The sequence below is a fragment of the Diospyros lotus genome, chromosome 1 (assembly GCF_014633365.1).
Source record: "Diospyros lotus cultivar Yz01 chromosome 1, ASM1463336v1, whole genome shotgun sequence".
Lineage (NCBI taxonomy): Eukaryota > Viridiplantae > Streptophyta > Magnoliopsida > Ericales > Ebenaceae > Diospyros > Diospyros lotus.
In genome coordinates this window covers 49560437-49575368 of record NC_068338.1, presented here as the reverse complement: position 1 = coordinate 49575368, position 14932 = coordinate 49560437, and the positions used below count along the sequence as shown (strand labels likewise).

Below are 14932 nucleotides of genomic sequence, written 5' to 3'. Positions count from 1 at the left end.
AATAGCTAGATCATTAGATCATTTCTTTATAGCAGGTAGGTCTATCGTTTTGCTCATTATCCCATTTCACCTTATGCTCAAAGGATGTTGTTCGTTGTTCCACCTTGGATTTCTTGAAAAGCACTTCCATCTTGCTTCCTCTCGAAAGAAAGCATGCCCAACTTGAGATTGATCCATGGTAAACTTCTCAACCAAAGCCTTGGATTCAGAATCATGATTAAGCATTCCACATTTCGGGACAAAGATCTAGAAGGTTCCAAATCATTTGTTCTAGAGGCCAGGGGGGCCACAATTTCATCAAGTCAGGGACGGCATCAACCTTTGGACGCTTAGAATGCCTTTTTATCAGAAAACGAATTCATTGTTGGCAGCTAAGATCCAAAAACTATAAGGGTACCATTATTCCATAACTAAATGGACAAAGAATCAATCCAAAGGGGATTTATTAGTCGGCCCCTCACTTGAAGTGGGAGTGGGTCTTCAATCCATGGTGATAAGAAGAAAGAACAATGGCTTTGGCGGAACTTTTTTAACTCTCAACGGTCAACAGCTGAGACATTTAGGTTTCTCATAGAGGTAGTGCCAGTACCGTGTCAAAATTGTTTATAAATACAACACTGTTGCCTCTTTTAAGAAAAAATCTAAGCCATCAAGTAAAGAGCAGCTTGTGGTCTACAGCAAACAAAAAAAGAAAAACCTTGTGTTCTATTTAGTTTGGATTTTATATATGAATTTCAAAATAGTTATAATTAATTTTAAAAAGTTTGATTTAGATCTTATTTAATCATAAAACGAAATTGGGGATTGAATAAAGTTTGCTTTAGATTCTAAAGTCCATACAAAGTGCTATGATTGTGGGGCAGCAAAATATAGTATGATTTATAAAATTTAAGAAAAAGAAGTAATCGCTTGGACAAAATGATTAAGCTTGACCAAATAAAATTTAGAAAAGAAAAGAGTTCTGGACAATAGGTTTTGTATTATTCTAGTGGGGTAAGGATTCCATAGAGCTAACGACTAAGTTTGAACCAATTAGATGTTAAATGAGTTAAAAACATAAAATAAAAACCTAAGTTGAGAAAAGAAAGAACCAAAATAACCCCAAATACACTGGTTGAATTATATTTCCTAGTTTGAACCAACAAATAATGGAACCATGGAACATCTGATGGTCAGAATAGAATCAACGATTTATAATAAAAAAAGAACAAATGAAGAAGGCAATCTAGAGTTGTAGTTGTTGAAGGCGTAGAATAATCTGGGTTTTAAACGTTATGATCAATGATATTCATGATATTAGATAATTTAACAAGAGTTTGATTGAATTCCTTGTGGTCTACGAAGTGGACAGATCGAGTGTCACCTCACATATGTAGTATCTAGACAGAATTACTACCACAAGTGATTTCGTCTCCCTGGAGGCCTGAAAACAGATTTAAGTTAAACCCACAATCCCTTGAAAGTGTTCGTTCTAGTTACACCAGGCCACCGCCGTCAGTGGTCTTTCATTTCTGTATTAAATGGAAGAAACACAACTTGGCAAAAATGCTGCTAATTAGTGAAAAATTCTAGAGCTGATGAACATCAAAACGAAGTATGCCATAAAAACTTACTAACAAAAACAATCCACAAAAGAGCTAGTATCTTAAATTTTTGAAGATGATGCTAGACGAGAATGAGAGATTCTACTTCTTTGGGTAGCCATTACCTTCGCGCACTTGGGGATCATGTGTCAACTCTCGTGAAGGAGGTATGCTTTTGGCAGCAAAGAACATAATGTGTGGCACGCTCTTGTCACCAAGATCATAAAACACCTTTTGGGAATGAAGGTTTGGAGAGCTACTGTGGTTGATGAACCTTGCCACATTCCCGTATTGTGTCGCATCAATAGTACATCTATAGCCATTCAAAGCTTCCAACAAGAAATAACTGTAACTGCCATTTCCAGTTCTTGGCTTGCTAATCACAAAGTCTCCAACATACTCACAAACAAAGCTTCCAGACGAAATGAAATCCCGGCTTCGAACACCCCATCCCCTAGATTCAGTCCTAAAAACCTCCAGTTGATACTTGACACCATGTTGGCTAACCCTATTCTTGCAAGAAGGAGGGCATTTGCAGGATGGACCACACTCATAGACAGTAGGCTTCGGCTTAATGATAGTACCATTGGAATTGAATGGAATTGTGCCACCATTTTTCATGGTGCATGCACAGCTCACCAACTCCGAGCATCCATTAACACAATCACAACCAACAAGCATGTTCAGAGCATACCGTTCGGGATAAATCATTTGAAGTAGGTAATTGAATGACGGGGGCTTCTCATCATCTACGGCGTTGACGACAGGAATGGGCTTCTTCTCTCGCCCTTGAGAAATATCAAGAATCACTACAGGTACCTTGTGTGCTTTAGGCGTCTTCAGAATGCCAGTTGGTTGCTCAGGCATCCTATCCAATCGAAACATATAAACCAATTTGCCATGTGGCCCTCTTTTTTGGCTACAATTGGTCACCTTGTACAGCCCATTGTATACATATGCAACCTTCCTCTCCCTACTTCTCCCCAGAATCATTTTGAATTTCCTCAAATTTTTGCAACCAAAAATAACCCTCACTGGTGATCCCTCATCCATGCTATTCATCAAAGCAAGGTTACCTCTTTCGAGTTTTTGATCTTCAGGATTCTTACATCGAACCGAAGGATTGCCACCGTGCCCAGAATACATAAGAACCTCAGCAGATACTGCCACATTTGCATACGCACCGGAGGCAACAATGCTTGTGGCAAGAACCCTCCCATCTTTTTTCATGTAATCTATACCTCCTTCAAACTGATGATGAAGCCCAATAACTACCAGTTCAACCCTGAATCGGAACCCATCTCCGACATCAACACCGGGGACTGGTCCCAGCCGCTTCTCCGTGTTAATCCATTTTTTCTGCACCTTGAGACGCATTGCGGCTTCCTTACGAACTGACCTGGCGGAAACTTGGTTTCCCTTAGACCGTGATTTTTTTTCCTCCAAGAGCTTTTCAAATTCATCCTCTAAGAGCTGCAGAGCCTCCTTGACTTTCTTCTGATGCAGCCCTGTTCTGGTCTCACCAAAAGGAACAATAGCACGATCATCATTAGCCTCTTTGGATGGGCTTTTTTGGCAGCTCGCACCGCCAACATGCTGCGTAGATGTTCCACCATGGCCAAATGGCCTTTTCCCAAGCAGCTTAGAACGACTTCTATCGGTGAAGGAACTCATCGTTGGCGATTAAGCTCCCAGAACTGAAAATAAACGAAGAATCCAAAAGCCAGTACTTAGAAACAGAGACACCTCTAGATACATGCATATATGCACATAAATATCCACATACAACGGAGAAGAACTAAAAAGGGCACGTATTACCCAACAGAACTAAATATACAAAGAAACCGAAAACCCAATACGATTTAGAAACAAGCAGACACCTGTAGATACATACACACACACATATATATGAATGCACAACTGATAAAATCCACAGACAACAGAGAAGAGCTAAGGCAAAAGAGATCCAGAAACAGAAAAGAACGTAACTGAGGAGACAAAGTACCATTAAGTGAAGAAATCAAAGGAAACACAGCATTGAAGAAAAGAACGTAACTTGCAAAGGGGCGAAGCAAGACCTACTGTTTGGCTCACTTGAAGATTGAAGTGGGTGTTCCATCTCCGTGGAGATACGAACCGACGTAGGCACTAGGGTTTTTGACAGAGGGAGAGTGAGTGTCAGCACGTTGTGACAGTGGGGCCGTACAAGCAGGGATTTCAAACTTCGGGCGGTTTCGGTTTCCAAGTTCCCAGTATTCCCTTCGTATGGGTACAGCATAAACTGGCTTCGGAGCGAGGGCAATCTTGTGCACCACTTTCAACGAGGTAAGGTGACCCACCCACCCCCCCCATTCCGTGGTTCAATTTTGGGGCCAAAAAACTTATTTTGGAGCCTATCGCTCAAAAAACTGACCATGTTTCTCAATTATTATTTTTTTCCTTCTCTTATCTTTGTGGTCTCATTTCACTTTTTATAGTAAGAAAAGATGCATCGACAAAGAGATGAGACGAAGATGAAAGATTAAAATAAAATAAAATATAATTATTTAAAATTAATAAATAATTAATAAAATTGACGAGACACATGTTACTCCCATTCAAAGGAGGGTATAAAATTACACTCTGTCAAGTAAAAAAATAAATTATTGTTCTTAAAATATAAATTAGTAATTAAATTATGATAAATTAAGATTTAAATTATTTAATTTTTATTTTAATAATAAAATAAAATAAAAAATATTTATAATTTATTTATTTTAGTAAAATTAAAGACACAAGATCGCGCAAGTACACTAATACAGGAAACCAAATTGTTTTCATGGTTTGGCACGCGAAGATGAAGGGCCAATCTGTTTGGTTGTGGGCCATGGCATGGGTAGGTGTACGATTATAGGTTCAGAGCATTTAATTGCTCTGATCGTTTGGTCCTATCATAGGATAAATACTATATAGCTTTTTCATTTATCTATTAAGGTAAGAATAATGATATGCCCGCACGTGAATGAACGACGTTAGAAACTGAGTTTTAATGCAATTATCATAACTCCGTGCACGGATAAGTAAAAATTTACGGAAATAATGCAATTTAAGCAAACAATTAGGCTTTAGTGAAATAATCAAGAGTTAGTAGGCAAAAGTGAAATTTTAGCAAGTTAAAAGTACAATAACTAAAAATTACAAAAGATAAAAGTTAAATTATCAAAAAAGTTTTAGGGGCGGAGACTTGCACCTTTTCCCTGTTTTTTCTTTTATATCTTTTTTTTTCCTTCACGACTTTTGCCTGCCTTGCCTTACGAGTTTTAGTGAAAACTTGCTACCAGTCGTTGCTATTTTGTTGATAGTCTTTGCCTATCTTTCTCGTGTTGTTTGCTCTCTTCTACCATGTGTTGTTGTCTACCATGTGTTGTTGTTGCCTTACTACTTGATCGTTAAATTTCTCTAAAAATTTGATAGACAACTCGTTTATTACTCTTTCTCATTTTCTTTTCTCGTTCTTACTCATTTTGCATTTCTAATTAATGAATAACATAACTTTTTATAACATGAACTTTTCATTCTCGATTCAAATATTGTCATATGTTGTAGATTCTATTATATGTCGTATATTCTATCATATATATGTAGATTTCTTTCCAAATTTATATTAATTTATTTCTCTTTTTATCATATTTTTTTATGAACAAACTTATATTTTTACCCCTTGTTGTACTGCCCAAAAGAAAAATGGCAAAAAATAAGATTTTTGAAAGCAAAAATTATCACTCGATAGTAGATTTTTTCTGACATAATAGAACTCTCGACAATGTGTTTTTTCTAGCAAAAAACATCATCTCGGCAAAAGCCAATGTCAAGCCTTTCGACAAAAATAAAGCCAAGGACTTTTGACAAGGAGAAGACCAAGGCTTCTTAGCAAGGGAAATACCAAAACCTCTCAGCAAGGCCAAGCTTTTCGACAATGAGAATACCAAAACACCATTTCAACATAATAGGCCTTACAACAAGGGCATCATCTCGACGTAATGGGTCTCGTGACAACGATATCCTATCAGCATAGAAGGTCTCTCAACAAAGGTTGACCAAGTAAGAATGTCTCTCGGCAAGGTATTTTTATTAGTGAAAGGGGATGGTTTCTCGACAAGACCTCTTATTGAAGCTAAAATCTCTTTTAGCAATGTGATCTTATCGATAGTATGATTGTCTCGGTAGATGCATTTTCTCGACAAAAATCCATTCACCGCAGGATGACAGACATATGTCAACACTTCATATTCTCGGGATTTACTCCATATAAATACCCTGCTACAAGATTCATAAAAGAATCCAAATATTTTGGTAAACTTTAAACACTCATAGCATTTCTATGGTTTATAGAGGGTACTTGTTTCTCGTAGATACTGATTTTAGCATCAGAGGATTATCGCGGGGGAGAAGCTCCACGAGCCTTCTAACTCTTTTGTGAATATCAATAGGGAAATGATGTATTCGTTCAGCAAAACCTATTCCTTTCAGCAAGAGGCTTAATTCTTTCGACAATAGTCTAAGTGCTTTTGACGAGTCATATTCCTTTTGGCAATAAGCTTGTCTTTCTTGGTAAGGCACATTTCTTTCGATAAGAAACACATTCTCAACAAGGCATATTTTTTTCAGCAACATTATTCATGGTTTATTTTGACATTCATATGTTCTCGGCACTCACAAGTCTCTTGGCAGTCTAATGGCAATCACGTTCTCTTAGCAACATTGATCATCTCGGTACTCATCATTTTAACACTCTCATTGTCTCGGCATTCATATTCACTTAGCAAAGGCTTTTGTCCTCTCGGCTATCATACTCTTGCAACAGTCACATCCTTACGGCATTCATATCTTTATGGCAATCACATTCATGTGTTAGTTTTGTTTCTTTAGGCAATTATAGTGCCCTCGGCAGCTCATACCATTTCAATAACACAAATTTTTTTGGTATTATCATTTCTCTTGGACACCAAGCTCAGGCACCCACAACAGCTAATCCCATATTATTAAATTATAATCGTTGTATTTTTTTTACAACACCCCTATACTTTCATTTATATACATATATATAGTGACTTGAACTTTTTGTTATTTCGATTATGTAACACCCCAATTCTCGGGAGGGCATTACGTAACGTAAGATTCTGGGGATATAATTTTTTTTTTTTTCAAATAAGCAACAGAAATCCAACACAAACACCATTCCCCGAATATCCCATTACACCTTCTTAGTATATCAATTATAAACTATCAATAAACTAAGACAGGTTCATCAACTCAAATGCGGAATCTAGATCAAAACCTTAACAGGTCATAATCGAAACCGAAACCACTTTATTTATAATATGAAGTTACACCAACGCTTACATGATGTTCTCAAAATAAACAACATAACTAAAAGGACATAATATAAAACATCCTCTAATCGCCGTCACTCCTCGGCAATTCCTTTTCCCTTCGCACCGCTGCCTTCACCTAGAACGTTTGAATATTTCAGGGACATAGTCCAAATTAGATGCTGAATCATTTAAGTGGGAGTTCAAAATCACATTTTTCATGAATGAATGTAAGACATGAAATAAACCAATACACCCGATAAGCCCTAGCCCAAGAGAATCCCACGCGCTTAACCCTACCACGGGAAAAAAACAATCTCTCTAAAAGCTATGTCACCATACCGACTCGACGACACGACGCGATTCTAGCTTAAATGGGACTGCCAACGCATCTCACCAGAATACGTTCTCACCTTAAGCATCCAAGAACCACCATGCAATCTCAACTCCAAAATTTCACATGGACCACCTAGTCATCCTAGTGCAACTTCCCTGGCCAAACAGCCTGGCATGGAAACCAAAGCAACTATCCTGACATGCACACCAGCATCAGATACCCCTATTATTCCGTCATGCCCTTGGAGAATTACTGCTACACTATCCAGACAACATCCTAGGCTGACATCCCACATGAACAACACTATATGGACCACCTAGTCGTCATAGTGCAACTTCCCTGACCAAACGATCTGGCACGAAAACCAAGGCGGCTATCCTGACATGCACACCAGCATCAGATACCCCTATTATTCCGTCACGCCCTTGGAGAATTCTGGCTACACTATCCAGACAACATCTTAGGCTGACATTCCATACGTACACACAAAACTCAAGACAATGCCACATTTCACAATTCAATACATCATATAAATAACATTTTATAAAATGCAATGCACCAGTTCAAAACGTTTAGAGATGAACCTCCCTCATAAAAATCAACCGTCACCGGTTACCATTTCAATGCACAAAACCATTTTGCATGAAATCACACACATGTTCAGATAGAACAAGTACAATAAATCAAGTTTTGGGGGCGAACACTCATAACTTAAAACCAAGTTTTTCGGTAGAACACTCACCTTGAACGAAACTCTGAACACTTTAAATCTTGTGCCCAACCTCGACTTTTGTGTAACTCCTCAAGTATTTTGATCAAACCACCTTCTTACATGCCCTTACGCGCTGCCCAAGTGCTCTGTGCGTGTGATGCTTTGCGTATGCTTAAAAAGCCCTCTATCCACTAAATCTGAAACACTCTTGTCTAGCACGAACTTCTCAAAATTTCGAATGAGATAATCCTTAGCCATGAACCCCTATTTATAGGTTTTGGAAACTTGGCCGCCAAGAAACATATATTCTGCAATCATTTCAAATCTTCCAAAATCTTTTCCAATCATTCCAAATCCTCTAAGATTTTCTACAATCATTGTAAATCATTCCAAATCTTCTAATATCTTTTGCAATCATTTCAAAATCTTCTAATATCTTTTGCAATCATTTCAAAATCTTCTAATATATTTTGCAATCATTCCAAGATCTTCTAATATCTTTTACAATCATTCCAAAATCTTCTAATATCTTTTGCAATCATTATAAATATTTTAAGATCTTCTGCAATCATTGTTATCCGAATCAAATCTTTATCCAAATCAAATCATATCCAACAAAATCAAATCTTATCCTTAAAGTCATCATGAGCCTTCATCTTATCTTTAACGTCATCATGAGCCTTCATCCTTATCTCTAAAGTCATTTATGAGGATTTTCTTGAATCTCCCAAATGCCCCTAATAAAAAGGTTTCAATAATTACACTTTGGCCCGAACTTTTGGATAATTGCACTTAGACCCTTTTCAACATGGTCCCCGAACTAATTTTTAATTGTATTTTAGTCCCTAAAAATAGACTAATTACGCTAATGCCCCTAATTTTTAGGTAAATTACACTTTTACCTGAACCTCAAAAATTACGATTTTGCCCCTGGCTCAGAAATTGAACTTTTGTCTCCAAACATCCACAATCCCTTAAAATATCATATTTACTCAAGTTTCTAAATCTAAAAATCTCGAGTATTACATCCCTTACGATCATTCAGTTTACTCAACCTGGTTGATAGCTGTACTGGAAACTGTTCCTAATCTAACTTCTTTTGATGCCTAAAATCATAAATCGTATCACTCGTCATTACCAAACTATTTCCCTTAAAAATCTAGGGTCCAGGGTACTCCCTCTGACTAATTCGGTCGTCCAAAGTTGCATTAGTGTACCTTATAGCCTCATTTTTTTTAAAATTCCACTTGTACCCTTCATCAAATATTATTTATAATCTCAAATCATTCTCGGGTATTACAGATTACACCCATATACATGAATTCTTTAGTTAAAATAATCCCTGTACATATATATTTTTTGTGTGATTTGACGCCCCTGGTTCCACCTCTGATATGCCACCATAACTCACGGTTACAACCATGGCCCACGATCAAAATTGAAAGTCAGCTATGCCGCTATAGGTGGGATCCAAAACTCGAGTCCCAAAAGAAAAAATGCAAGGGATGGCACTTGAATCTCGGTTGGGCAACACACTTGGAATCTCAGAGTTGTTACAGAGGCATTATGAGATCATATGAGCAAAACTTACATGAACACATTATTTTCCAGTTAATAGACAAAATCTCAGTCTTATACTTATAACTCATTCATCACACACAAACTTATTACATATCAAAAATACATATGTATAATTCATGTCCCAAATAACAAAATAAACAATTATACAGAATCTTAACCACTGACAACTAAGCTGCTCGGAATAAGATACCATCACAATCTTTTATTAGTGTTCAACAGTGACGTATCCACCACCACTGTCTTTCCCTTGCTAGGTCTCAGTGTAATATCCTAATATTTTGAGAATAATAATAATTATTTTGTTTGTATTTTAAATATTTTTTTACATCCATTAGAGATTATAATTGAGAAAACTAATGGGCTTAGAGTTAGTGGGCTAAGTTGAAAAAAAAAAGAAAGACTAAGTAAATGGGCTTAGAATTAGTAGGTTAAAAAAGTGGGCTTAAAATTAATAAACTAAATAAAAAAATAATCTATTCAAAAGAAGATTTAGTAAAAAATAATTAAGGTGACAAAATAATTAAAAATAGTGGGTGAAATAATTGAGAAATTTGGGAGACAAAGAATTGTGGACAAATAATTAAAGATTATAGGTAAGATTTAGTGAAAAATAATTAAGAAATGTGACAAAATAATTAAAGATAATGGGTAAAATTTAGTGGAAAATAATTAAAAAATATGACAAAATAATTAAAGATAATGGGTGAAATAATTGAGAAATGTGGGAGACAAAGTAGGGTGTAGACAAATAATCAAAGATAATGGGTGAAATAATTGAGAAATGTGAGAGACAAAGTAGAGTGTTGATAAATAATTAAAGATTATGGGAGAGATTTAGTGGAAAATAATTAAGAAATATGATAAAATAATTAAAGATAAGAGCTGAAAAAATTGAGAAATGTGGGAGACAAAGTAGGGTATGGACAAATAATCAAAGATAATGGGTGAAATAATAGAGAAATGTAGAAGACAAAGTAGGGTGTGGACAAATAATTAAAAATTATGAGAGATATTTAGTAAAATAATTAAAAAAAGTGACAAAATAATTAAAAATAGTGGGTCATTACAATTATGCTAAGCTTAATTCAACCTTCTATAAATAGAGGAAACTTGAAAGGTTTGATGATTTAAATTAGAAAGAGAAATGTTGTAAGAAAAAAGATTTGAAAATGAGAGAGAGATTTGAAAAAGAGAAAGAAAGAAAATAAGAAAAATAAAATATAGAGAAAAATATCAAAAATTCTTAGAAAAATCTTATAGGCTGGATTTAGTAGTTCGTGTGGAAATTTGTGGCAGAAGTCGTTGTTGGATACGCAAATCGAGACTTCGTTGTAGTATAAAAGAATATTGAATCCCTCTGCGGGAAGGTGAGTTATTTTCGAAAATTTCTTTAAAAATTTCAGAAATATGAGAATAATATTTTAGAATTGTTGATGATAAAATTAGAAGAGAAATGCATGATTGGTATTTATTATGGATGTTTGAGGCAATAGATGTTAAAAATCAAAGAGAAAATGAGAAATAAATAGAATATGGATTCTGAAAATTATGAGAAAATTTTTGGGGTTTAGGAATATTCTTTTAGAAATTATTGTGAAGATGAATTGAAAATTTTTTATGAGAAAATATTTATTTCATAATCTTGAGGAAATAATAATAGGAAATGGAATAAATTAGGAAAATTAGAAATCTGATTTTTTTTTAAGTAATTATGATACTTAGGGTACGTCAAGGTTCATAATTGAGTACGATTGGAAGTCCGACGCGAATTTTAAGACAAGATTACATTAGGGGCAAAATTATCTTTTTACAAGATAAGTGATACTTCCAAACTGGATTTAGTTTTATGAAAATACTTGGTTTGTAAGTAGCTCAACCCAAAACTCGATTTTAAGTAAATGATTTTATCATGTTGTGTTGTCTTGATGTGAATATGTTAATGTAGATTGCATTTACATGTAATGGTGATGAAATATGCATATGTACACGATGATATTATTGACCATGTATTGGCATAAGGGTTTGAGAGTACGGGCCGAGACTGTTGCTTGACTGCACTCCCACCCTGCAATTAAAATACAAAACAAAACACAATAAAAATTTTATATTTTTTTCTTTATTTAGGTGAGAGGTTTATACTCGTCAGTGTACGAGTGCAGTTGTAGTCCAAACTTAAATTTATATTTTCTGAATGAGTCTAGATCGTCCACTGAGAGATTTATTTATGGCAAAATAAAAAGAATGTCACACACAAGCACACACGCATTTGGACAAATTGGCAACAAGGTTTTTATGGTTTTTTTAAACCACAGATACTAGGAAATAAATTAAGGCAGTAATTGAAATAAATACTTTAAGTGATAATATAAAATTGGATAGTACTTGAGTTAAGACAATTTCAGTGCCAACCCGTTGATTCCCAAATTTTAACAGATAAGGTTAGTAACATTAATTTAATTTCAGATATGAGGGTTTGTTATTAAATGCAATTAGAGATTATGATAGTTCTAGTTTAAGCAATCCCCATATATGATATGTGAGATTCTAATTTAAGCAACTACTATAAATCCAATTACAATTAATATACAAGACAACTAAATTAATCATCCGGGTTTGAGTATGATAGCGTTTCCAGTTCTAGTAACTCTCATGCGTGACATGAAAGCTCTAAGTTAGGCTTACGCTCCAATCAAAACCTAGTGATTTCTCAATAATTAAGATACACTCATACTGAAATTTAAATTAATGTTACTCATTTAAAGCGCAGCTTTCTTTGGGAATCATTGGCGTTGGACACTGTCCTTGCCTTAACCCAATATTAGATTTAGTTACTCATTTCCATTTAAAATTTAATTGACATGAATTTAAATAACGTAATTTAAATAACAGAATTTAAATGATAAGAATTAAAATAGCAGAAACTAATCGGCCATTTAGGTGGTGAACAATTAAATGACAAGAATTAAAATTACAGAAATTTAAAAACATCAACTAACCGGCCATTTAGGCGGTGAACAATTAAAAGACAATAATTAAAATTACAGAAATTTAAAGGCATAAATTAACCGGCCATTTAGGCGGTGAATAATAAAGTAACAATAAATGACATAAGAATTTAAAAGAAGAAAGAAAGGAAGTAAGATCACAAAAGAAAATAATAAAGAAAATGAGAGAGAACAAAAGCAATTCTCAAAGAGAGAATTCTAAGGAAATAACTAAACTTTGATTCAAGAATAATAATCACACTTACAAATGCAATCAAGTGAGCTATTTATAGACCACAAGATGCAATACAAACCACACAATTTCAATTATTCAATTAGACATAATTATATCTAATGGGCACTCACACACTTAAAGTTAAATGGATTTTAGCTATAATACACACCTAATATTAAATGGATTTTAGCTAAAATACATACCTAATAAAGCACTCGTAAAGTTAAATGGATTTTAACTATAATATCCACCTAATAGTTAAATGGATTTTAGCTAAAAAACACATCTAATAAAGCTCTCACATAAAAAATAAAAATAGATTTCTATAAATTGGTTTTTTAATCTTCATTAGGATTAAAAATAATTCTTGGGCCTTCTCCAAATAATATCTTCTATGGGTTGCTCAAATTGGGTCTTAATTCTTCATGGGCTTGAATTCTTCATGCCTAAAAAAAAAAAAATTAATGTTATTAATAAATTTTATATTATATATATATATAGTACATGCATGCATATAATGATGTATATGTATTATATATAATTTTATATATTATTATTATTTACTTTAGAACTTCATTCCATTCATCTTTCAATTTAAACTTACATATAACCATAAAATATATATTAATATCTAATTTAAACCATATTTAAGATCAAAAGAAGGGTATAATTATAACAAAATTTTTACAAAATTAACCACTAATCATTGCTCTGCCAAGGGTGCACCTATACACCACGACCTGGTAAGGAGGCTGTGAAAATGAGAAATAGCAATAATGTACAGTCGGCTCAAATCGAAATGAAATGGAAAAAGACATTTTGCATACATGCACGAAATATGTTTTGTACCCTTACTTAGATGATTAATCATCTAACTTGGACTTTGCTCCTGGAATATTCAAATATTCCAGATGGAGATTGTAGCAGAAACGAATATAAATGAGGCATGAAATGACACTTAGCAAAGTACGTGATGATTTGAATGTATGTTATGTAGTTCATGCATTTAAGTTCTGCTATTTCAAATTTTGAATGTTTTGAGGAATGATGATATATAACTTTTTTTTGGTTAATGAGGATGTAAGAATTGATTTATAATTAATGTTAAAAAGTTAGGTTCGATTCTAGTTTTCGCATTTTATGTTTATAATGATTATCTTTCAAGATAAATGTATGGAAATTTTAGGATAGATATGAGAAATGATGTGATTTAGTATTAGTTTTGAAAAAAAAAATTATTATCCCATAATTGTCCCAAGTTATAACGCGCTCGAAAAATAAGGCGTTACACTCAGGCTATCTGTAAGGTTAGCTATGGGGGTAAGTCATAAGGCTCAGTAAGAGCAATATGTAAAATAACAAATTATAACTCATGACAAATACAGAAAGATATGAAATGAATCATGCATGCATGCCCGTCCACCTTATCCATCAAGGAGTCTTGGTGGGCCTATATGATTTTTCATAGACCCCAACACGAGCTCTGTTTCGTTACCACAAGCCATAGCCTTATGCCTATGTACTCCCCTATCATCATATATAAATAATGACAATGCAATTTGCACACACAAACATATTAGCGCTTATTAAAATAGTGTCCATGTCTTCTTTGCAAAATACCTTTAAATTGTTAAAATCCTGGACAATATGTCTCAAACTTCCTCACACGATAAAAAACACAATAAGGTCACAAATTTACTTAGAAATATACTAATAAAATTGATTTCATCCGATTATTCCTACTTACCCCTTTGTTCTACAGCTCTCTTTTTTCTTTCTTCTTCCTTTTGTCCTTCCATGCTCAAACTATCATTATTTTCTTAAATTTTCTTTACTATTTACGCTTCATTCTTTGGCAAATTACCTCCTTATTTACACTCTTAAGGTGTCTTTGATTGCAATGGTGAAATTTAGGTGAAAAAAAAATGAATTTAGGAAAATTGAAAGTTTAAACTGTTTGATTGATATAATTTTCTACATGAAAAATGATGTTATTTTCCATCTTTTGGTGTTTGATTGGTGATTGGTAATTTTTTTTTATAAAATTTGATTATTTTTCTAGCATTTCATGTTTGATAGGCATTATTTTTCATAGAAATGACACATTTTTCATAGAATTTAATGGTGAAAATGTATTGAAAAAATTGAA

At 34.1% G+C, this 14932-nt stretch overlaps 1 protein-coding gene across 4 annotated transcripts; it reads right to left on the bottom strand.

Moving 5' to 3' along the window:
* Positions 1-1595: 1595 nt before the first annotated feature.
* On the bottom strand, positions 1596-3909 carry LOC127795669 (histone-lysine N-methyltransferase, H3 lysine-9 specific SUVH5-like). Of its 4 annotated transcripts, none has more exons than XM_052327510.1 (2): positions 3589-3909; positions 1596-3280 (listed from the first exon to the last, which is right to left on the bottom strand). In XM_052327510.1, exon 2 carries the CDS (start codon positions 3255-3257, stop codon positions 1686-1688), a length of 1572 nt encoding a protein of 523 aa, XP_052183470.1. In that variant the 5' UTR covers positions 3258-3280; positions 3589-3909; the 3' UTR covers positions 1596-1685. The 4 variants fall into 4 exon arrangements, with proteins under 4 accessions (XP_052183470.1, XP_052183453.1, XP_052183462.1 ...); XM_052327493.1 differs by having other exon boundaries at positions 3640-3909; XM_052327502.1 differs by having other exon boundaries at positions 3662-3909.
* Between the last annotated feature and the right edge of the window lie 11023 nt (positions 3910-14932).